This window comes from Echiichthys vipera (assembly GCF_963691815.1).
Source record: "Echiichthys vipera genome assembly, chromosome: 7".
Lineage (NCBI taxonomy): Eukaryota > Metazoa > Chordata > Actinopteri > Perciformes > Trachinidae > Echiichthys > Echiichthys vipera.
Window position 1 is genome coordinate 2,594,177 of NC_139832.1, and position 24,177 is coordinate 2,618,353.

Sequence of the window (24,177 nt, forward strand, 5' to 3'; positions counted from 1 at the left end):
TTTCTAACGACGGGACGCCCCGCGGAGAGAGAGTCTTTCACCACGAGGACGCGTGACGAACGTGACGGGTGTAACAGATGAGGTATTGCACAGATTATGATGATAAAAAAAAAAAGAGGCAAAAATAAATATTCAGCTAATTCGTACAACATTTACATTACAATTTTCGTCAGATGCTGGAAGATTCTTAGAGGGTGTTTTAGTGTTATCAGGAGGAGCGGGAGGAGCTCCAGGGGCTAGTCGTCCCACTCGTCGTCGTCTTCAAAGTCCTCGTCTTCGTCGTCGTCCTCGTCTTCGTCTGGGAAAAGACAAAAGACAAAAGACGTGGAAATCCAGACAATAGAAACACTTACGCCAATGAACTCAGGTCAGGATATGGAAGAATGGGTGAGTAAGATTTTCTTCTTCATGTGCGCGACGTGACGCTCGTTTGAAATACCCACCGGAGCGCTGCGGACGCTTCCTCCCGCGGGAAAGAACGGAATGACGTGACAAAACGAAAACAACCGAACGTTAAGAACAAAACTTCCATCGTTTCACAAAATGCCACAGAGTGAGTGTGTGTGTGTGTGTGTGGGAGGGCGCCCTTAACGTAATGGATAAAGGACTTAGAATGATGAAGAAGCTAAACTTAAAGGTTAAACGGTTGAATCTGGAGAGAACGTTGTCTCGTGCAGCCGCAGTTTAAGCGTTGAAAGTAGCTGAAAGTTTGAACTCGTCTCTTCCAAACTGGGAACTTTACTCGTATAAAACCCAAACGACTGATCAAATGATCTGAGTTCAGAGTTCTGCTGGAGAGGAAAAGTCCGACATTTTGAGGATTTGCTTTCCTACAGAGCGTCAGCAGAGAAGATTCACCCACAATCACGCGCACTGATAACAGTCAGTCTCATGGCGTGGGTAAATGCGGTGACGGGGGAAGGACGGACGCGGTGGAGTACGACGGAGTAACACTGAAGTGAAAAGCGTCTTTCCTCTGCACGTCCTCAAACGCCTCAACCACGTGCACTTGGAAGTGAATTATGAACTGAACGTGTGTTTGGACGTCACGGTCACGTGTGAGCGTCAGCGTCGTTACCTGAGGAATGGATGGCTTTGCTCCTCTTCTGCATCACTTCCATGAGCGCGCCCACGATGCCGGCGGTCGGAGCCGACGTCGGCGGTCCGGACTCTGGATGATCCGGCACCTGGAGACACACAAACACACCCGGTCCAGGTTGTTACGGGATCAACCGGACTTTTATTTCAACATTTACGTCGCTCAAATGGGCGCCGTTGATGTGTGGACGCCGTGGTCGCCTTACAGTCTTGAGCTGGATTCCCTGTCGGATCTGGTCCAGCAGGGCGTCTCGTCCCACGCCGGAGGACGGCGCTCGGTTGTTCTGCTCCACCTTCTTCAGCTGAGCTCCTCCTCTGATCTGCTCCAGCAGCGCCGACTTCCCGCCGGGGCTCGGCGAATGAGGAGAGTCTCCGCCTCCGCCCACACCCACGCCGTCCAGCTCTGGAGGGGGAGGGGGGCCTGGAGGGGGAGGAGGAGGAGGAGGCGGTGGAGGTGGAGCAGGGGCGGCGCTTACCGTAGACTGCTGGGCCACTGGGGGAGGTGGAGGGGGCGGGGCTTGAGGGGAGATAGAGGAGTGCGAGGAGGACGGAGGAGGAGGAGGAGGGGGAGGCTGGTGGTGGTGCTGGTGGTGGTGGTGGTGGGGAGGAGGAGGGGGCTGGGGACCTCCCCTGGTGGGAGGAGGCGGAGGGGGCGGGGCACCCAGAGTTCCCGGTCTTGAGGGAGGCGGAGGAGGAGGAGCTGAGGCGGGGGCTCTGGACGGAGGAGGGGGAGGCGGGGCTCCCCGACCCCCTCTGGACGGGGGAGGGGGAGGAGGGGGCGTAGCCGAGTTGTGCAGGGGTGGAGGAGGAGGAGGTGGCGGACCGCCACGAGAAGGAGGCGGAGGGGGTGCTGCAGGGGGGAGAAAAGACAGGAGCTCAGGTGACATCACACACATGCCGACCTCACTGAACGCCTCCTCTGAGGACGCGGATCTGCGCGGGCGCTGGCGTCCGTCACTTTCCCGTCTGAATGCAGTTGAACGGCGCCAAAGCACGGAGCACAGCTACGCTTTCAACGACTTCAACACAATAAACTACAGACGAGCGCGTTTCAGCAGGAAGGGGATCCAAAACCCCCCAGAGGACGCTGTGATGGTGTTAGGGAACGCCACCATATGAGATTCTGATGTCACAGTTTACAATGGTTTGGTCCTCCGGGGCTTGAGGGGAGACAGAGGAGTGACACCTGCAGTAAAAACGCACTGTCACAGGTTTATTTTGATGCTGGATTTGTAGATTATATTTCTAGATACTCGTGAATATTTTAAATCCGCAGCCTGAAGATGTTACGATGCCCTGGTCCAGCACTATGTCGAACAGAACAAGACGACGGCGGTCAAACCTGTGAACGATTACGACCGCCATGGGCCCAGGAATCGGACTTTAGACACAACGTCACCGCCTTCATGATAGCATCATGATAGCATTTCTCCACTGAGAGAAGAGGAACGACCCTGAAGACGGTTCTCGACGGCAAAGACGTCCATCATCGGGGCGGCCGGTGGGACAGGGGTTAGAGCAGTTGCCCCATGTAAAGAGGCAGAGGCTGCGGGTTCGACTCCGACCTGCGGCCCTTTGCTGCCTGTCTCCCCCTCTCTCTCACCCTCTCACCCCATTTCCTGTCTGTCCTTTATAATAAAGGCTTGAAAAACCGCCCAAAAAAAAAATCTTCATGTTCATCAGAGTTCATCTAATCACCTTCCACCTGACGAGTCAGTCGATCAGTAACAGGACTAAACTTTACAGCTCTAAATAAAAGAAATGCACAAATCATCCGCGTGTTTAAACCTTTTAAAGACGAACAAACAGCTGGGGAGGAAAAATCCAGTCGTTTTGAAGGACGACCTTGGCGAAACTGATGAAACGCTGCAGAGCTTCATCATCATTTAAGATCAGTTTGACACATTAAAGGAACTTCTGTGTGTGTGTGTGTGTGTGTGTGTGTGTGTGTGTGTGTGTGTGTGCGTGTGTGTGTTCTCACCCTGCCTCCTCAGCTCGTTCTTGACGGCCTCCACGCCGCCCTTCTTCTCGATGAAGTCGTAGATGACCTTGGACGTCTCGCGGTCCTTCAGCTGGGCCTCGGAGATGCCGCACATGTCGAACAGGTTCTTGAGCTCCGGGTCCAGGTTGTTCAGCTGCGACGTGGACGGAAAAACAAAGGTCACGCTTCAGAAGACGACATGTCAGCTTAACGCACTGATGACTGTGTGCAGCCACACTCGTTTAAACAAGGAAGGAAGAAAGGATACCCCACAATATGAACTGTATATGTTAGGGCGCACTCACACTGTCCGTCCGTACCCTGCCCAAATAGGTTTCACGGCTAAAGTCTGGTTCCTTTGACCAGTGTGAGTGCAACCGTACCACACCTAGGAGCGGCACGCTTGCCGTCCACGGCCCGTTTGGGAGAGGTGGGCTTTTGTAAAGCACGTTTGCACGTGTACGAGCACGAGCGTGCGCACGTGTACGAGCATGAGGCCTACGGCGGTTCTGAGGTCATTTCCTGTGCGCCTGTTGGGACGTAGAAAAAAGAAGGAGGGACCATGCGCGGACATTTCAAACAATGGCGGTGAAAGGTTCACGTTGGTGTGATGCGGAGGTGGAGTGTTTACTGCAGATTTGGTCGATGAAAAGATTCAAAAACAGTCGACAAGACGCACAAAAACTCCGAGGTCTACGGAAAGATCTGGAAACAAAGCCACGCATCGCCATGACGTCATCAATGCGTGTGACGTGTTACGGCGTGATGACGTATAGGCAGCAAGAAGCATTCTCCGAGGCCCAGGTAGTGTGAGTACAAACGGGCCTGGAGGGGAGGACAAGGACCCTAAAGCACGGGGCACGGGACGGAGGCACAGTGGGAGTGGGAGCCCATGAATGGACCGAACTAGACCCTTGGACGCTGCTGCTCAGGCACGTTTTACAACTCTCGTCTTTTGTTTGTTTGCTGATTCATTTTCACTTCTTTCCTTTAGTTTCCTTGCTCTTATCTAAACCATCTCTGAGTGACTTGATCATATTTTTTGGTGGCTTATGGAGACTGAGGCTGATCCAGAGTCAGAGTTCCTGAATAGTCCGACAGCTGTGGAGGATTTTCAGACACCGAGACTCCTCAGAGAAACATGAGGTGGGTTTAAAAAGGCGTGTTACGTTTGAATTCTTCCCTTTGTTCCGTTTAACACCTTTTTCATGCTCAGGAAACACACTCACATCATTTAAGTGACTTATACTGAAATCCTACCACTGTCATTAAAAATGCACCTTTCTTCATGTTGCACCTTAAAATCCACTTAGTATATTATAATATAGTGTTTTAAATCTGTGATACTGTTCTGTTATTGTAGTTTATATTTTGTATTTCTGATTGTTTTGTACCACTGCTACGACGACCTCATTCTATTCTCTCTATTTATTCAGTTCAGCCACAGATACAAAAGCTACATCAGGTGCGTTCCCATCGGGGTAAAACGTGGCTTCGGTTCGCCGGTCGTTCCGTGTATTCGAGCGTAAGGGAACCATGAGGATGCAGAATAAGTGCATTTTCCAAAATTTCCAAATTCCAGCACTTTCCAAGGTGTTTTTCCAGCACCTGACATGATACATGTACACAAGGTACATGCAGTTTACACAGTGCTCTGATTATTGCACTTCTTCAGCACATTAAATGATCTTTTACTGAGCTTTAAACAACCAAAAGTATGTGTTGTGATATGAAGTGCTGTTTGTAAGTGTTATCCAGCTTTTCCAGCAGCTGTGAGCTCCAGCTCCCTCTGCTCCTCTGTCACAGAGTGACACCTGGTGGCCAACGCGTGGAACTAGAACACAAACCTGACAGCAAACAAAAACCGCTCCACTGCGTCCCATCAACGCTGACCTGCAGCCCTGCAGCTCTGCAGCTCTGCAGCTCTGCAGCCCTGCAGCTCTGCAGCCCTGAACCTCTGCAGCCCTGAACCTCTGCAGCTCTGCAGCTCTGCAGCGTGTCCTCTCAGGAGGAAACCTTCACTCCTCTTCTTCCTGTCACGCTGCAGTGCATTCTGGGACTTCTGCGGCGTGTGGGTGACATGCTCCTCGTGAACGCTCGGCACGCTCGGTAGGTCGGGTGAACGTAGACATTGAACGTTCACCTTCCGGCTCGTTAAGCCCGTCGGTCTGAGCACAACGTTCGTTAGTGGAACAAACTCGACGACGCGCATCACCGGAGCCGGTTGCTACGGGAAACCGCTCAAGTTTCCTCAGCAGCCTCTGCGGGTTCCTTTGTGGTCGCTTAGCTCGGATGTTTGACATCATCTGTACATCGTGACTCACGTACAGTCCGTCACTTGGTGCTGTTCTCTCCAGTTCTCTCTGGTACGTTCTGTGTCTGCGTGGAGTCGATGAGGCCGCAGCCCCGTTCTCTCTGGAACGTTCTGTGTGTGCGTGGAGTCGATGAGGCCGCAGCCCGGTTCTCTCTGGAACGTTCTGTGTGTGCGTGGAGTCGATGAGGCCGCAGCCCCGTTCTCTCTGGAACGTTCTGTGTCTGCGTGGAGTCGATGAGGCCGCAGCCCCGTTCTCTCTGGAACGTTCTGTGTCTGCGTGCGGAGCTTCTGAGACGCAGCCAGATGTTTGTGAAAATGAGCAGGAAGCAAAAAGAGCCTATTGTGTGACATCATCATGCAGCCACACACGCACACACAGGTCACTATTGTGCTCCTGTGTGTGTGTGTGTGTGTGTATGTGTGTGTGGGCGTATGTGTGGGCGTATGTGTGTGTGTGTGAGAGAAGGGGCGTACTCACATCAAAACCTGTGTTTGGATCCCAGCCCACGTGACCGATGTGCCTGAAGAAAGACGGGACAGACATGTGGTGAGATCACACACACACACACACACACACGCACACACGCACACACGCACACACACACACACACAAGTACATAACTATTTAGCATGTGCACACGTCGGCCGCCCACGTGCACATGCTAAATAGTGAGCCCACACACACACATCAGAGAGAGTGACATCAGTCAGAGAGACAGTGCGGTCATTGAGCGCTCTCAGACCAACGTAACATGTTTACTGCTGAGTGTCACGGCTGGATCAGACCGGGACACTTTAGGCTGTTACTCGTTCGTCACTTTCAGGCTTCAGCTTCCTTTTAAAACTTATTCTTCTTCATTCTGTCTTCGAGAGTCCCAATTACAGACAAAATGAACCTTTTGAATATCTTTGGGTTTCAGACTGTTGTAATATCCAAAGGGACTCACTGGAAGTTGCTGGGCGTGCCGATGTCGGCCTTGGTCAGCTTCTTCTTCTTGCCTTTGGTCTTCTTGTCCTTCCTGTGGAGCGCGCTGTGGCTCAGCATGTTGTTGAGGTGGTAGGGCTGCTGGTGGCTGTGGGAGTTGTGGAACCGCACGTTGTTGATCTCCGGGTTCTTGATGTCCACCGTGGCCATGTGCAGAGCTGGACCTGCACACAGGGGGCGGGAGGAAGGGAGGGAGGGGAGGGAGGAGAAGTGTTCCTGAGCCGGGCTCCGTTCTGTACAGTAAAACTCTTCTACACCATAAATATTAAAAATGGAACGAGCTGGTTGTGCTCTGATCAGAGGTGGGTTCAACAGTCATCTCCTGCTCAGTCGCTGAAGCAGCTGACTGCAATCAGCGCGGCTCCACAGCCAGAGGAGAGGAACCAATTAGCAAACGCACCTGGTTCAGTGGCTGAGCCGGAGAGGACTCGTTAAAGCCACAGTTCCCCATCTCTCTGGTCCGGATCTTATTCCCACCCCCCAGAGGATGAACCCTTCAGGTTTGAACAATCCACCTATGTTCCCTCTAGCCCCACCTAAAGGACAAGGTGAGTTACACAGAACCGAAGTCAATAAAACAGCTTTTTTCACCTAAACACAAAACAAAATAGAATTCAAAACAGACGGGAAACAACAAACTAATTTAATTAACTAATAGAAATGTGTTCCAGTCAGTTTTTGCACTCGCTTCTTCCCTCCACAATCAAGGAACGGCCGACAAATTCTTCTTTTAAAAGGGAAACTAAGGTCGCACTCACACTGATGCCAGAGTTAAAAGAGGAAATCAAGTTTCACTGCAGTTGTGTCTGTTGTTGTTGTTGTTTTGTAACAATAAAGAGAGAAGATGAGATTTTTTTCTAACATGGGATACTAAACTTTATCTGGAACGGCTGCACTATCATTAAAAATCATAGATGTTAACAGAAAATATAAAGTTAATAACTGTATTTTATGTGTGTGTGTGATTGGGGGGGGGGGGGGGGGATTGTCGTCTCTAAAAATCTGAATACTTCACATCTCCTGAAAACATTTGACAGTTCAAATGATCGTCCAAGGCAAGATAACTTATTTACGGCCTTTGAAAATGCTTTTTAACACCTTCCAAGGCCGTGATATTGCACCTGGAATTTCAGCGGAGGCCGGCAGGGTCGACTGTAGTACTGTGACCGACCCCTCCTAACCCTGCGGACGTCAGTACGTCTTCAGTGACCTGGACCCTGAGGGCTGAATAAGGCTAAAGTGCAGCTGTGAACTCATCTCTGATGTAAAACGCTGGAGCGGCTGTTGCTCCGCTCCCCCGACGCTCCGGACGGTCCAAGAATTCCTCGTAATCTCCACAAACCACCGCAGCAGCATCTGACATAAACCACTAATCCGCAGCTAATCCCAGTCCAAATCCCCGGGCTCCCCACGAATGCTGGACGTCTCTGACCAGGACCAGCAGGCTCGCCTCAAATCTGCCGTCTCCGCGGGGACCGGGGACGGACAGGGTGGCTGTTCCTACACTTCCAACCAGAGCTGCAGGGGGCGGTGCCGCGTCGGGCCGGGTACTGACGGAGAACACCGGTATGGTTCTGACTGAGAGTCTTCTGCACTTAAAGCACTGAAAACACCGCCTTCTGTTTGATTTTGTATCTATTTTTACGTCATTTAACACTTGGATGTTGTCGTTTCGTTCCTCTCTGTGGTCGATTTTCATCTTTTTTCATCCTTGTGTCTCTTTGTTGTCATTTTTTGTCTCTATGTGGTCGTTTTAGGTCTCTATGTGGTCGTTTTAGGTCTCTATGTGGTCTTTTTTGTCTCTATGTGGTCGTTTTTTGTCTCTATGTGGTCTTTTTTGTCTCTACGTGGTCGTTTTTGTCTCTACGTGGTCGTTTTTTGTGTATGTGGTCGTTTTTTGTCTCTATGTGGTCGTTTTTTGTCTCTATGTGGTCGTCTTTTGTCTCTACGTGGTCGTCTTTTGTCTATGTGGTCGTTTTTTGTCTCTATGTGGTCGTCTTTTGTCTCTACGTGGTCGTCTTTTGTCTCTACGTGGTCGTCTTTTGTCTCTACGTGGTCGTCTTTTGTCTCTACGTGGTCGTTTTTTGTCTCTATGTGGTCGTTTTATGTCTCTGTGGTCGTTTTTTGTCTCTATGTGGTCGTTTTATGTCTCTGTGGTCGTCTTTTGTCTCTATGTGGTCGTCTTTTGTCTCTACGTGGTCGTTTTATGTCTCTGTGGTCGTCTTTTGTCTCTATGTGGTCGTCTTTTGTCTCTACGTGGTCGTTTTTTGTCTCCATGTGGTCGTTTTTTGTCTCTCTCAATCATCTAGCATCCAACCCTGACAATGACAAGAACGGTTAAGTAGAAAAGCGTTACAGGTGTGAACCTCTTGGTGTCTCACTTCACTACGAGTGGAGTCCCAGTTCAAAATCAATGCTCAATTTAATACAAAGGGTGTTAATTTTAGCATCAACTCTACTCCGCAGTGCGCCAATAAAGGCCATGTGGCGAATAATGGCATAACGTAGAGTTTGTTTAAGATTATGGAGTATATCTATATATGTACAAAAACATCATGTACGTCATAACAAATAAAAGTACGCCCAGTTTATCCAAACCATACGTCAGAGACTAAAAGACGTATTTAAATGCTTGGTATCAGGCAAACAAAGGAAAGACAAGGTCAGTACGTGAAAAAAACAAGATCAAATTGCGTCCAGACCACGAGGTTCTTCCTATTCATGCTGAGGTTTTAATAATAATAATAATAATAATTCATTTAATTTATATAGCGCTTTTCAAAGACCCAAAGTCGCTTACAGAGCAGGACAGGTAGTACATAGACACACATGTTTTAAATCACGAGTCTGCAGTTTCTCCCTGTGAATGTTCCTGAAACACGGTGGATTTGACGTTTTCCAGTCCTGAGAGCGTGTTTTTGAGCGTGCCCGTGGGTAAAGCTGCTCGGATGTGCGGAGGGAGGATTAAAGAGCCAAGTCTCCGTCAGGACAGAGAGCGAAACGGACAGATGAAAGGACAGCTCCAGAATATTTGCAACAAGGTGGCAACTCTGTCCGTCACGAACTGGAGAGTTTTCGATATTTAAAAGGTAACATCACCTGATTTCCCTGCCAATGGACGGCCTCTGGCGGACAAAACGTACGAACTGCGCCCACGGATCTCTACTCATAAATGGGTTACGAACTGCAACGTCGTAATTTTCATGGAAACCTGGCTACAGCAACAGCAGCAGCGGCGGCGGCGGCGTTCACAACACTGCGCTTGAGCTAAAGGGACGTCTTGTTAACGAGTTCTGTCTGATATCAGCCATCAATTGTAAACGACCTGCGTTTGTACGGCGCCTTTCTAACCTTACTGACCACTCCAAGCACTTCACGGTCCACGCCACATTCACTCATTCATACACGGATTCGGACTCGTCTTACCCGAGGACACTTCTGACATGAGGGCTGGAGGAGACGCCGCTCTTCTGGTGAGTAGATGAACCCTTCGACCTCCCGAGCTACGGCAAAGACAAAACACTTCCCCCGAGTTGTGACTTAACAGAGAAGAAGCTCGATTCTTCTGTGACTAACTAAAAGTGTGGTACGGCCGAGGTAAGCGGCGTTCTCCTGCGTTCCAGGACGCAGAACTCTCCGGACTGTGCTGACAAAAGGTCGTGAGCAGCTTTAATAAAAAAGGACTAAGACTCTGTGTTCTTTTCCAAAAAACAAACCCGACCGGAAACATCTTATAACTCCACTTCCTATTTGGCTGCATCCATTCAAGCTCCTGCGTTCAAGCTCGTCAATGAACAACACATGTGGACACAAGGAGCTGCGGCTGAGTTCACCTCAGGTAACAGGGAGTCCCAAACAATGTGGGGTGTGAAGTGCCAACGCGAGCAGCTTCCTCATTAGACAAGTGTGTTTTTAACGTGTGAGGAGGAGGAGGAGGAGGAGTGGGGAGGCAAACAAGCGTCTTCTCCATAACAGAGCGGCAGCAACGTCCCTCTGTGGGCCTCGGGTTTCACAGCTGAAATGTCAGAACGTAAACCGCACCTCTGGAGAGAAACTGCGATGAAAGGAACGATCGCAGGCGCAAATCCGTGGAGCCGACTGAGGAGACGACTCGTTTGCTCAGTAGATGTTAATCCCGCTCTTTGCGGCGTCAAGTGTTTGCCGACAGCCAGAGGGCTTAATGAACGTAAACGAGTCTCCCGGGACGACACGCAGAACACAGCTGCAGAGGAGAAGAAGAAGAGCTAAATTAAAGCTCTGAGAGCACCGGGACCATGACTCACAGCTTTGTTGATGCACCTAAACGCCGTCACGGACACAGAGAGGAAAATCCACACTTTGAAAGCAGACGGATGTGTTTCCTTCTTCCTCTCAGATTGTCTCGCTTTAGGCCACGCGCTTGTTAAGTCGGCTAAAATGAAGAACATATTTTTGGTCTACGCTGTGGACTTCTGTCTACAAGTGGTGACAGATACACCCGTGAGCTGGGGAAAACGTTTCCAAGGGCGCCCTCCCACTGTGCGTCCCCCCCGTGCCCCGTGCTTTAGGGTCCTTGTCCCCCCCTCCAGGCCCGTTTGTACTCACACTACCTGGGCCTCGGAGAATGCTTCTTGCTGCCTATACGTCATCACGCCGTAACACGTCACACGCATTGATGACGTCATGGCGATGCGTGGCTTTGTTTCCAGATCTTTCCGTAGACCTCGGAGTTTTTGTGCGTCTTGTCGACTGTTTTTGAATCTTTTCATCGACCAAATCTGCAGTAAACACTCCACCTCCGCATCACACCAACGTGAACCTTTCACCGCCATTGTTTGAAATGTCCGCGCATGGTCCCTCCTTCTTTTTTCTACGTCCCAACAGGCGCACAGGAAATGACGTCAGAACCGCCGTAGGCCTCGTGCTCGTACACGTGCGCACGCTCGTGCTCGTACATGTGCAAACGTGCTTTACAAAAGCCCACCTCTCTCAGACGGGCCGTGGACGGCCGGCTGGCCGCAGTTATGCGTGGAGCGGTTGCACTCACACTGGTCAAACGCACTAGGCTTGACCCGAAAAACCTGTTTTGGCGCGGTGAGGAAGGACAGTGTGAGTGCGCCCCAAGATGCTGAAGTACTGTGATTGACCACTGGGGTGAACCGGCTGAGTACTCCCAGCCCCACCCACACCCCCCCCCCCCTTAACCCCAGACACACACACACCCATTTCAACCTTTCTAAAACTAACATCAGTGTGACCGACGTGTCTGCACTGTGGCCCATTTACACTGATGCTGATTCATCTGATAAAAAACAACAATTGAGGAAACGATGAAATGCACCAAACTAATCTTGCGCAGCAGTAACTGTGGGGATTAGGGATTTGGCCTAATGTGCACCACAACAGGGTTTAAAGGGAACAACAACAGAGAGCATGTGGTCTACATATGGCACAGATGGGCTTCCTGCTGACCAGATTAACAGTGTGGGAGCCGAGGCGTCTGTGAAATGATGCCGCCGGCGCGTCAGGAAACGCCACGACTCGACCCTCCCCAATCATCCAGACACGCAAATGACTTCTACTTCTGTAGGAGAAGCTCGACGGCCACGGTCTGCTGGATTCATACGGCACCGTTCAACAGTTTGTGCGCTGCCACGAGAGCGGAGACGGCTGCTATACATGTTTCACTGTTCTTTGATGCTGTAAGGCTGAGTGAGAAGAGAAGAGATCAGCTGAAACTGCAGCATTAAAACGTGTGCAGATTGAAACAGGAACAAGTTTCTGTTTCGGGGTCAGGTGCACAATGATGCAGCCGCTGACGAGCTGGAACGCTCTTCCTCAAACTTGACCACAGGAGCAGAAGGTTAGTTCAGAGTTAGCACTGTCGGAGTAACGACAGTTTGAACCTCTTTAATCCAAACACTGAGGGCGTACACCCACTGTCCGTTTGCACCGTGCCCAAGCACACTTCACGGCCTGACCAGTGCGAGTAAAAATGTTCCGCGCCCAGAGAATGTCAGACAAAAAAAAAATTCACCTTCTTTAAAACGGTCCAGAAAAATCCCTCAGGTCGAACTAATCCTGTCTGAACACGAGCCTCTGTAAAACGTGTGCTTACATCCAGTCATATCCTCTTAATACGGAGTTTCCACATGTTTTTGAGCATGGAGGCGCTTGAAGAAGCACTCTGATCACTTATTTTAAATGATCAATTCTGTCCTTTAGTTTAGTGTTTACTTAATTTTTGTGATATTAGGAAGCTACACAGTTGAAACTGCTTTGGGGAAGCTACGTCGCTCGCACACGGAGGTGACGATAGCGCTTAGGTCGAGTAACCCCTCCATATAAGAAAAACTCATCAACGGGACAGTGTGTTTGATGAACGTCACCTGGGAGTTTCGGGTCTAACGCGGCCTCCACTAGTACGTTTGTTCGTGTTATTGTGGAACTTTGATGAATGCTAACTGTTAGCATCGGCTATTTTCCCAGAGCCATCCCAGGAGGGCCTATTCTATCATGAACAATATTATTTATTAATAAAATCCTATTTGAAAATGGGTTTTGTCAACAATTCCCATATTTCTACAACAGCTGACTTCAGCCTGTGGTGAGCTGAGCTAACATGTGTCTGTGTTACAGGGTCCGTTCACCTTTTCTGAGCTCTAATTCAAGCACTTTCAAGCTCCATGTTCAAGCTTTTGCAGCAATTTACAGCTGTGGTAACTTACATACGTCTACAAATACAAACATATTGAAAATGATTATTTCACTTGTTGAGTTGGTATTAGGCTATAAACAACGACAATATTGTTTCGTAACACCAGAAGGATAAGAGAGTTTTAAATATTCAAATTTATATTCTTTAGCTTTGTTGTTAAAGACGTGCGGATACAAGTGTACGCACCCTGGTTTTAGTCGGTGAGCACGTGCACGGGTCCAAACAGACCTGCAGCTTTCACTCAAAGTCTCCAGAGGACGTTTATTTTTGCACGTCCAGGAACTGAACCTCGTGTTTTTAACATTAGGAGTTCAACGTACCATTTTTAGGGTCAGCTCTCTTCTCTGCAAGAAAAAAATTAACACAATTATAGTTTCAATCAACACATAAGATGGAAGATCTTTAGAGTTTTTAATAAGAGGCGAGAGAAGAGGGTGAGCGGGTGAGTTAGTGCGAGTCTGTGGCGTCTAAAGAGGAGACGGCGTTTTGTTTTTAAGGCCTGCGGGGGGCGACGCCGTCTGAGGAAACATGCTGCGTCAGGTCTTCAGAAAGACAGTTCAGGAAGTCTTTGACATGAGCAGAAGAAGAGGAGCAGAAGCTTTGAAAAGGGCGTTTCGTAATCCCACACCCACACCCACACCCACACACCCACACGCACGCACGCACACTAAAGCCTTCTGTGTCCCTCGGCCATCACCACAGTTTGAACGGTGCACTTCAAAGAGGCCGACGTGCTGAGAGGAGCTGAGAGGAGCTGAGAGGAGCTGAGAGGAGCAGGAGGAAGCCAAAGAGGACCCTCACTGCAGAGATGTTTCCAACACGCAGACAGACTTCACAGCGGAGACACAACGAGCTCACGGCAGCAGAGAGAAGAAGGAAAACGTCCCAAACCAAACCTTCACTCATGTCCTGAGGAAACACTAAACACTGAACACCGCAAATACCTTCACCTATGACGGTACATGATGCTCTTTGCTCAGGGTCTCTGCAATCTACTGTCTTTTGTTTTGTCTCCTTAAGCTGCTGCGGTGTGCGTGTGTGCGTGTGTGTGTGTGTGTGTGTGTGTGTGTGTGTGTGTAGCTTGTCGTTTTAAATGTGTACTGTAAATTCTGTCGTACTGGTTCAATGACAATAAAGACAACTAATGGAGTAACTTTTGAATCTGAGCGACGACTTCTCCAGGATGTTTTGCTCAACGTCCATTCCAACGTAAAGGACGCGTGAAAGCATGAAGGCGGTGATTAGTAGATTAGAACGTGATAACGCGCGTCTCTATTCGACGTCACATGATATCGGAGCAGACATGAGCCTTCAGGTGCAGATACACAGATGAACTCTCCCTGGGTTTAGGTCCTGGGTTGATGTGATTGGCCCTGGTGCAGCTGGACATGAGTGCAGCAGACAGGTTTGGGACTGAGGGTGAGGTCTTGTTAGCTCAGGTGTGAAAGGTGAAAGGTCACACACACACAGACAGTGCAGAGGAAGGACACACACCGGAGCGGGCAAACGTACCGGTTTTGCGCTGTCGTCGGTTGAGCAGGTCGTTGATGGCGGCTCGGAATCTTTTGGCCTCTTCTTCACTGGCGAAGTTCAGGCCGATCTGACAGCTCTGAGGAGGAGGAGGAGGAGGAGGAGGAGGAGGAGGAGGAGGAGGAAGGAGGTGGGAGAAGAAGAGGAGGAGGAGGAGGAAGAGGAGGAGGAAGAGAAGGAGAAGAAGGAGAAGAGGAGGAGGAGGAGGAGGAGGAGGAGAAGGAGGAGAAGGAGAAGAAGGAGGTGAAGAAGAAGAAGGAAGAAGAAGAAGAAGAAAGAGGAGGTGGAAGAAGAAGAAGAAGAAGGTGGTGGAAGGAGAAGAAGAAGAAGGAGGTGGAAGAAGAAGATGGAAGAAGAAGAAGAAGAAGAAGAAGGAGGAAGAAGAAGAAGAAGGAGGTGGAAGAAGAAGAAGGAGGTGAAGAAGAAGAAGAAGAAGGAGGAAGAAGAAGAAGAAGAAGAAGGAGGTGAAGAAGAAGAAGGAGAAGAAGAAGGTGGAAGAAGAAGAAGAAGGAGGTGAAGAAGAAGAAGGAGAAGAAGAAGGTGGAAGAAGGTGGAAGAAGAAGAAGGAGGTGAAGAAGAAGGTGGAAGAAGGTGGAAGAAGAAGAAGGAGGTGAAGAAGAAGAAGGAGAAGAAGAAGGTGGAAGAAGAAGAAGAAGGAGGTGGAAGAAGAAGAAGAAGGAGGTGGAAGAAGAAGAAGGAGGTGAAGAAGAAGAAGGAGGTGAAGAAGAAGAAGAAGAAGAGGAAGAAGAAGAAGAGCTGTGTGATTAATGTATCCTGAGAAACAGCAGCGCCTGCTCACAGAGCAGACACTTCCTGAAGGCCTGTGGCTGCGTCACGTTACCGTCTGTGTGTAAAGAGGGAGCGGGACCGTAACGTGAACATTTAACCACGTTTAAACGCTGATTATCACACCTGGTTACGTTACGTTACTTACGTCTCCTGTGAACGAGATGAAGTAGGATCTGGAGCTGCTGACGGAGAAGCTGTGGTACAGCTCCTGTTCAAACATGGTTTTCCCTTCCTGCAAGAACCAAGAACACAAGACGGAGAAAGAATCAGTCATTCATTCATCTTCAACCGCTTGTCCCTGTCAGGGTCGCGGGTGGCTGGAGCCGATCCCAGCTGACCTCGGGCGTGAGGCGGGGTCCACCCTGGACAGGACGCCAGTCTATCACAGGACACATAGAGACGAACAGAGACAGACAACCATTCACACCTACGGGTGATTTAGAGTCATCAATGAACCGAACACCTGCACGTCTTTGGACTGTGGGAGGAAACCGGAGAACCCGGAGAAAACCCACGCACACACGGGGACAACATGCAAACTCCACACAGAAGGGCCCCAGCCGGGATTTGAACCAGGAACCTTCTCGCTGTGAGGCGACAGTGCTAACCACCACACCAGGAGGATTTTTAGTGCCGTTTATTACGAAGAAGCGTTTCATTCGCACCATCTGACGAATCCGACTCCTGACGTGTTCCTTCAGTGAAAGCTTGACATGCGGTGAAGCACTGACCTTGATGTCGAACACTCGGATGAAGTAGGACCTCTGCGGGTTGTCTTTGACCAGGCAGGCCACTCCGCAGCACCTCTTCACCCAGCAGCAGCTCCGGTCCGCGCCGTACACCTGCACCACCGCCGAACACAGAGTCTGAAGACACACGGAGGACAAAAGACGGGGCTGTGAACATCATCAGCTGCACCATTTATTACAAATAAAGTACATTTAATAGTCATCATCATGCAGCAGGTTAAAGTCGTCATTCTGCACACGGGTGACAGAAGCAGGAACGAGGCGCGAAGAGGAAACACACGATGCAAAGCATTTGAGAACAGCGATAAGGAAGACGACACGCTTCACCTGGAGAAGAACAGAGAGCAGGTCACACATGCAAATTTCTACACCATGGATGTTCAAATGTGCAGAATAAAGCAAATAGAGTTTGATAATACGCCTGTTGGGTTTGTACTTCACAGTTCACACGACAGAATGAAGGTGCGCCGCTTCTGTGCAAGCGAGGCGCTCGTGAGACAAGAGTGAAAAAAGATGAAAGGTAGATGTAGAGGGACAGAGCGGTTCTGACTTTGAGACACTGTGGACATGACAGACAACCGTGTGCGCCTGTTGGGACATAGAAAAAAGAAGGAGGGACCATGCGCGGACATTTCAAACAATGGCGGTGAAAGGTTCACGTTGGTGTGATGCGGAGGTGGAGTGTTTACTGCAGATTTGGTCGATGAAAAGATTCAAAAACAGTCGACAAGACGCAAAAAAACTCCGAGGTCTACGGAAAGATCTGGAAACAAAGCCACGCATCGCCATGACGTCATCAATGCGTGTGACGTGTTACGGCGTGATGACGTATAGGCAGCAAGAACCATTCGCAGAGGCTCAGACGCCCTTACTGTAAAACTAATCTGTCTGATTAGAAGAAACTCTAAATTTCAAACACACTGTGACGAGTCAACGCTTTGGCTGGTTGTGTTGCTCCTTACGTTGAATCGGTCTCAACTCTGGGCTTCCACCACTGCCTAAACGCACTACCTCTTGCATTCTCGCCAGACTGCCTCATCTAGTCTGAAAGGCCCGGGGTGATGGTGACTTGTGCCTCCTCGCCCCTTACCTTGCCTGAATGCTCACTGCACGCTCTCTCCCTGCGCAAAGGAACGGCTGTCGACCGGGACGGGCTGTCCTCAGCGTGTCTGGTCATTCAAACGCAGAACTGAGAGCTTTGGGGCAGCGAGGAGGACGAAACATGGATTTCACTTCACTGGAACCAAGAGGTCGAACCAGGAACCACCCGACCAGAGGACACGTGACTGACGTGGGCAGTGAAAACACTCCTTTGTTGCCATGTCTGCATGTTTAGGTCCACTGTCCTGGTAAAACTGGGGCACTGTGTGTTTAACTGTTCAGCGTAAACGGATTTGAACACCAGCTCTTTCACCTCACAGTGACATTTCTCCACGTGTTTAACCTTCACTTCTGCGGGGACAGGAAACAGAGACCAGCTGCCGTCCTCGGTGCCGTCCTCGGACTGTTCTGGTTCGATGTCTCTGCAGAAGTCGCACCGTTAAACGTCCTGCCTGGATTTCTCCGTCTGCAGCAGAGCGCAAACCTCGGCCGCCGGGGGAGGAACGAGGAAATGCCACTGGGCCGGTTTCCTCCTCTGTGATTTATGAGCGCGGGTCGGAAGAGCAGCAGGAAACACTTTTCACCGTGACATCAGCGCTCAGCATCACAGCAAAGGTCAGAGGTCGGCCGTTAAAAGCTCATTTAGAGACTGTCAATGCTCACTAAAGGGAAAGTACGCAGCATTAAACACAAACGATCAGATGAGCGAGCACCTCGGCATCTGAGAACGGCTTCACTCATGATCGTTTCCAAATCACTCACATCGGACGGACTGAACAACGGATGGTTTGACAAACGCGTTTCATGTTTCATGCGATCAGTGTGATGTGGACGCCGGTGTTGAACAAAATTAAAGGGGAGAAAAGGGCAAAAGTATGCCCTAAGAAATCTCACACAGGCCCCTGCAATAAAATGCCCCCAAAATTTAAAGATAATAAACTTAATTTTGGCTTTTTTCCATCTCTAACACATAACTAAACAACAGAAAAATGACCAAACAATGTGAGATATGTGTAAATACGTAATTGAAAAGCAGAAATATATGAACAGAATGTGCAAAAAAAAGGTAATTCAGTATATTGTGTTCCCCTTTGGCCAAAGAAAGAGCTCATCAGAGGCGCACACACACTGTCCTTCCGCACCGAGCCAAAACAGGTTTTGCGAGTAAAGCCTAGTGCGTTTGACCAGTGTGAGTGCAACCACTCCGAACCTAGCTGCGACGAGTTTGCCATCCACGGCCCGTTTGGGAGAGGTGGGCTTTAATAAAGCACGTTTGCACATGTACGAGCACGAGCGTGCGCACGTGCACGAGCACGGGGCCTACGGCGGTTCTGAGGTCATTTCCTGTGCGCCTGTTGGGACGTAGAAAAAAGAAGGAGGGACCATGCGCGGACATTTCAAACAATGGCGGTGAAAGGTTCACGTTGGTGTGATGCGGAGGTGGAGTGTTTACTGCAGATTTGGTCGATGAAAAGATTCAAAAACAGTCGACAAGACGCACAAAAACTCCGAGGTCTACGGAAAGATCTGGAAACAAAGCCACGCATCGCCATGACGTCATCAATGCGTGTGACGTGTTACGGCGTGATGACGTATAGGCAGCAAGAAGCATTCTCCGAGGCCCAGGTAGTGTGAGTACAAACGGGCCTGGAGGGGGGGACAAGGACCCTAAAGCACGGGGCACGGGACGGAGGCACAGTGGGAGTGCACCCTTAGTTAAAGCATTACCAAATGGTTTGTGTGTGTGATGCCCAGCTCTGTGGATAGAGCAGTCTTAGTTTAACCGAGCGTCGTGACCTCGGAGCTCAGGTGTTTCACTCTGCACGCAGCTGCTTCCTGCGGTCGAAGCTCCTGACATTAAAACCTGCTGACTCGTCCTGCAACGTCTCATTGCATCACCTCCAGAACAGACTCGCATTTCATGAGTTTTTGTTTTTGTTCTCATCTGCGAGGACTTCTGTTGCAGCTGGTTCTGATTTGGTGCAGAAGAGCAGGAATGATAAAAACCCATGTGACTGTTAAGTGACCGTGAAGTGACCCTGGAGTGTATAAAGAACACACAACAAAGACACAACAACCCTGAATGACTGAAAGATGACGTGGAAGCAAATGCTGCGACTCGACGATTCCTTGCTGCCCTTTGGAAAGCTGATGTTTTTACTTTAAGGGCGCCCTCCCACTGTGCCTCCGTCCCGTGCCCCGTGCTTTAGGGTCCTTGTCCCCCCTCCAGGCCCGTTTGTACTCACACTACCTGGGCCTCGGAGAATGCTTCTTGCTGCCTATACGTCATCACGCCGTAACACGTCACACGCATTGATGACGTGAGACGTGGGATCAGACTTGTGGCATCAGGTAAGAATATTGTTTTAGCCGTTTAGCTCTTTAGCGGAATTGGTTCATAATTAAAGGTTGAATATGACGAATCTTTATTAAAAGAAAGAAAATAATACACCCACAAAGCGTTCTGAGGGGTACAGAATTAAAGTTTTGCTTTTCCATAATAAAATATATTTATTCTGAATTAATATTAACTTTCTGTCCCATTCTGTTTCCATGGTAGCAGCCAATAGCGTTGGCCGTTGCTGGTTGCCAGGGTTGCCTGTTGTTGGGTGCAGCTACTGTAGGCTGGCACTGGGTGAAATGGAGTTAGCCGATCCTGCAGCTGCTTGGGAGCCTCAGTGAAGGGGGCGTTGTTTGTCCCAGCAGCTGAGTGAGCGGAGACGGGCAACAACCAGAGTCACTATAGGCCGAGCATTCACTCCATGGACTGAGAGAAAGGAGAGGAACGCCATTCAAACGCACGCCCACATGGCTACGCTGCTCCTTAATGCTAACATCACTTTCATGTGCACTTAGCTGGAACGGCTAACGCTAACGGCTAACGCTAACTGTCAGTCAAACTCCTCTAATCCTTGTTTTGATGCTGTGGTTTTCTGGAGGGGACGGGTTCAAACAGGCTCAAACAGACTCCGGTCTCCTGGAGCTACTGGGCCGGGTCTGACCAACCTGGCAACCCCACTGCTGGACTTCTTTTTTGTTGTTGCGACTACGATCTTGAGACATCAGTATTTGTCACCACTAGTTCTTTTATGGTGTGCTTGGTGTTCCTGCCTAAAGAAAACCAGCAAATGTTCACATTTAAGGAGCTATAACCAGCTGTTTTTGCATTGAAAATGCTCATTAAATTAAGAAATAATCAAAAGTTTTGGATTTTAGAATCCAGAAAAGTTCATAATTATATTCAAAATATTAAAAAATCCATGTCACTGACACAAAACTCATTACACGCAGTTACTGATGCATGGAGAATATTGTGATATGAATAAAGGGTTTTATATATATATTTATTATTGTTTGTGTTTGGATGCTGCGGTTCCTCCTGCATTTTAAAAACCTGTCAATCAAACCTGAAAGACTGCAGCTCCAGTGTTTTGCCTCTAAACACTTCTTTAAATTGAAGCTAATGCAACATGATCCAAAGCCCAGAGCAGAGGAACATGGAGCCCCAGCTGAACTCACTGGAGTGTGAAGGGTCACACACACCGGGGCCCCGGAGTTTGAACGCCGCAGCGGCGCACAAACCGCTTCACCCCTACTTCATATAAACCGGAGACAGCAGAAGCACATGCTGAAGTTCCCGCACAACATTATGTTATCTTTGCACCTGCAGGTGGTAAACAAACAAACAAACAAACACACGAGGAGGGAGGAGGGGGACTTACGGCGCATTTCCTCCCCAGGTAGCCGAACAGGCAGTCGTTCTCCTGCGGGGTCAGGAGGATGGAGCCGACGTTAACAGCCCTGCGGGCCGGAGGGTGGCTGTTCATGGCTCCGAAGTCTTCTGGTAAACACCCCCGGAAAGATGCGGTGGACCCTCCTTGCACGGACTCTGCATGCAAAGCGCTGCTAATTACAGCAAATCCATGCGGGCTCCGGTTGCTGCTGTGGCCTGCAGCCGGATCATCTCCGCTGGGTCCCACTCCGGGCTGCTAGGGGGGGAGGAGCAGGGCCGAGGGGGGCTGTTTCCGGGCTCGGTCCTGCAACAGAAAGAAACTTAACTCGTCCGTTTTGGGTTTAAATGCTAAATGGAGCACTCGCTGCGTGTGTGCGCGCGGATAAACGCTCAACTTTCATTGGGAAAGTCCTGCAGCCGCAGCGGCGATGCGCACATCCAACATGGCAGCGCGGCGGGGCGGACCACTTTAAAGAGGGAGCGGAGGGGTGCGCGGGCCCGGGTGAACTCTGCTAACTTTACACGGTTTGTGTTAATTACACGGTAAAGTTGTCGGAGACACACACACAGAGACGTATTCAACGTTAATTCAGAGATAAATGTGTGTTTAAAGTGTTTTGTGCTCCGTTGAGAAGCTAAAATGTCGTTGCTAGGAAACAATGGTTCGGTCCGCTGTGGCAGCAGGAATGCAGCTCTGCGGAGGGAGGGGGCGGGGCCACGGCGTGACGCAGAGAGGGGCGGGGCCATGGTGTGACGCAGAGAGGGGGCGGGGCCAAAGGGTCCAGAAATGTAGATTAGAAATAATAACAATAATTATTATAATAATAAAAACAAAAGGAATAAAATTATGAATGCATTTATTTTGTTGTGCCATATTTTTGTTATCCAAATGTTATTAATGCGATGCTCATCATATGGTTTGATTCACTGTTGGTGTATTTTATAAAAATAATAATAAAATTAAAAAGTCACCAATTGATCTGGAGGGTCTCGCTTTAACCGAGGTGCGGGTTTGCCTTCCTGTATCCACCCCCGTAGATCTCCAGCAGCCAGTTCCCACCCAGGTCGTGATCATGGAAGGTCCTAGATATAATTTTATTTTATTTATTTATTGTTTTTACAACACTCCATGCATGTTTTTCTATAAAGGGGGGTGTAGTAGTGGCCTAAAGTTCTGCTGAGGTTCTGAGCCTGTTGATCGCTAACTAGTAGTGAAAGCTTCAGAATCAGAATCCACTTTATTTATTATAAAGTATATAAACCGATGACATGACAGGAATTTGACCTGGTGATTTGGTGCATTGATATAAAAATATATACATGAAAACACAGAATTGAACAGTAACAGCTGAAAAACAAGAAGACATTGAAAGGGTATGGATGTAGAATATAAAATGTGCATATGTGCAGGTGATGTAACACACCATGAGTATGTGGACGTTGATATAACGTGTAATGGTCGGGGGTGGGGGGAGGTAGAGTGCGTCACATGATCACAGCTCCATTGATTTTCAGAATCAGAATCAGAATCTCTTTATTGTCATTTCACATACAACGAAATTCAAGTGTATTCCAGACACGGCAAATTACATCTCATCTCATCTTCAGCCTCTTATCTGGGGTCGGGTCTCGGGGGCAGCAGCTTTAGCAGGGGACCCCAAACTTCCCTTTCCCGGGCCACATTAACCAGCTCTAACTGGGGGATCCTGAGGCGTTCCCAGGCCAGTGTGGAGATCTAATCTCTCCACCTGGTCCTGGGTCTTCCCCGAGGCCTCCTCCCAGCTGGACGTGCCTGGAACACCTCCCTAGGGAGGCGCCCAGGGTTCATCCTTACCAGATGATCCTGAACCACCTCAACTGGCTCCTTTCAACACAAAGGAGCAGCGGCTCTACTCCGAGTTCCTCACGGATGCTGAACTTCTCCCCCTCTCTCTAAGGGAGACTCCAGACCCCCTCCTGAGGAAACACATTTCAGACGCTTGTACCCGCAACCTGGTTCTTTGGGTCCTGACCCAGCTTTCATGACCACAGGTTAGGGTAGGAACCAGGACTGACCGGTAGATCCAGAGCTTTGCCTTCCAGAAGGGTAAAATATAAATAAAGATAATATATACGTATAGATAGTTGGAACTACAAGACATTCATCATCTCTAAAAGTGACGTAAAAGTCTGGGCAAATGAACTTTAATTCACTTTTTAGGTACACAAACAAAATCAGGGGGGGTGTTGTGTAGACGGTGGCGGCAGATGGGAAGATGTCGGCGTCCCGCAGGTCCCGCCCGGCTGCTGCAGGGTTAAAGCCCGTCAGCGGCATTAACACCAAACTAATCTGTAGACCAGCTGCTTCTACACTCTGCTGTACAAAACACCGAGCAGAGGCCAAACGAGGGCCGTTAAAGGACCATTCACGACTATCACAGAACTTGCATTGTATAACAAGGGTGACGTCCTGTTCCCGTCCCGCAGAGGCTGCAGTGTTTATCAAGGACACGATCTGGAAGTACTGGACGGCAACATCCTGGTGATTTATGTAGTTCTAAAGCCTTGACCAGGAGTGGACATTAGAGATCTTGAGGGTGTTACGAGGGGAAAGGTCATAACGTCCTCAAAATGAAAATGGATTCATCGTCTGGAGCGGGAACAGAATCAGCAGCTGTTGAACATAGACGGCGTTAAAGAGATGGATGTATAAAGCTACCGTGATGTTACCCATTGGTCTGTGGCCGACCGTTTTGAAGCCAGGAGGTCGTCATTTTGGCCGTCGCTCTCCTGGATTTTTGAAACCGGATGTGGCCATATTCGGACAAGAGGCCGGAGCTGGGGAGGAGATGCACGCCGCTGTGATTTCAACCAAGCTAAGCTAAAAGCTAAAGAGGGAAACTTAGCATGTAGCTCTGATCGCTGGCGCAGTTCACCGCAGTGACAGAGCGGGTTGAAAACGGCCGGATTCCCATAAGTTTCCAGCTGACACTAGCACTAGCTTTGTTAGCAAGGCGCAACCAAACGCTGATCGAGACATTTTCAGGCTACGATAATGTTCCCATGAAGTGTGATGAGGTGAGAACACACTGTGAAAGGGTGAAATATTGATACCTTAACACACACAGCAGCCAAAGTTCACGGCTATTTTGATGTCCACAGTTTCATGTAAAGCCCCGCCCTAATACATCCCCTGCTTTCTGGTCTGGACATTAGAGAGA

General features: G+C 49.4%; 1 protein-coding gene across 1 annotated transcript; it reads right to left on the bottom strand.

Annotated features, from left to right (window-relative positions):
• Positions 1-169: 169 nt before the first annotated feature.
• wasla (WASP like actin nucleation promoting factor a) lies at positions 170-21,353 on the bottom strand. Its single transcript, XM_083916177.1, has 11 exons — positions 20,967-21,353; positions 16,126-16,260; positions 15,540-15,626; positions 14,588-14,684; positions 13,396-13,419; positions 6,341-6,542; positions 5,872-5,914; positions 3,080-3,233; positions 1,305-1,948; positions 1,079-1,187; positions 170-298 (listed from the first exon to the last, which is right to left on the bottom strand). The coding sequence occupies exons 1-11, from the start codon at positions 21,069-21,071 to the stop codon at positions 237-239; spliced, it is 1,662 nt and encodes a 553-aa protein (XP_083772303.1). The 5' UTR covers positions 21,072-21,353; the 3' UTR covers positions 170-236.
• Positions 21,354-24,177: the final 2,824 nt, after the last annotated feature.

Bases quoted from the DNA above. Each gene is read 5' to 3' on its own strand.
- wasla (XM_083916177.1), bottom strand. From the start codon at position 21,071: ATGAACAGCCACCCTCCGGCCCGCAGGGCTGTTAACGTCGGCTCCATC. The intron at 3,234-5,871 runs GTGAGTACGCCC...TCCACGTCGCAG, and splicing joins ATCCAAACACAGGTTTTGAT to CTGAACAACCTGGACCCGGA. The intron at 299-1,078 runs GTAACGACGCTG...GTCTTTTCCCAG, and splicing joins CAAAGCCATCCATTCCTCAG to ACGAAGACGAGGACGACGAC.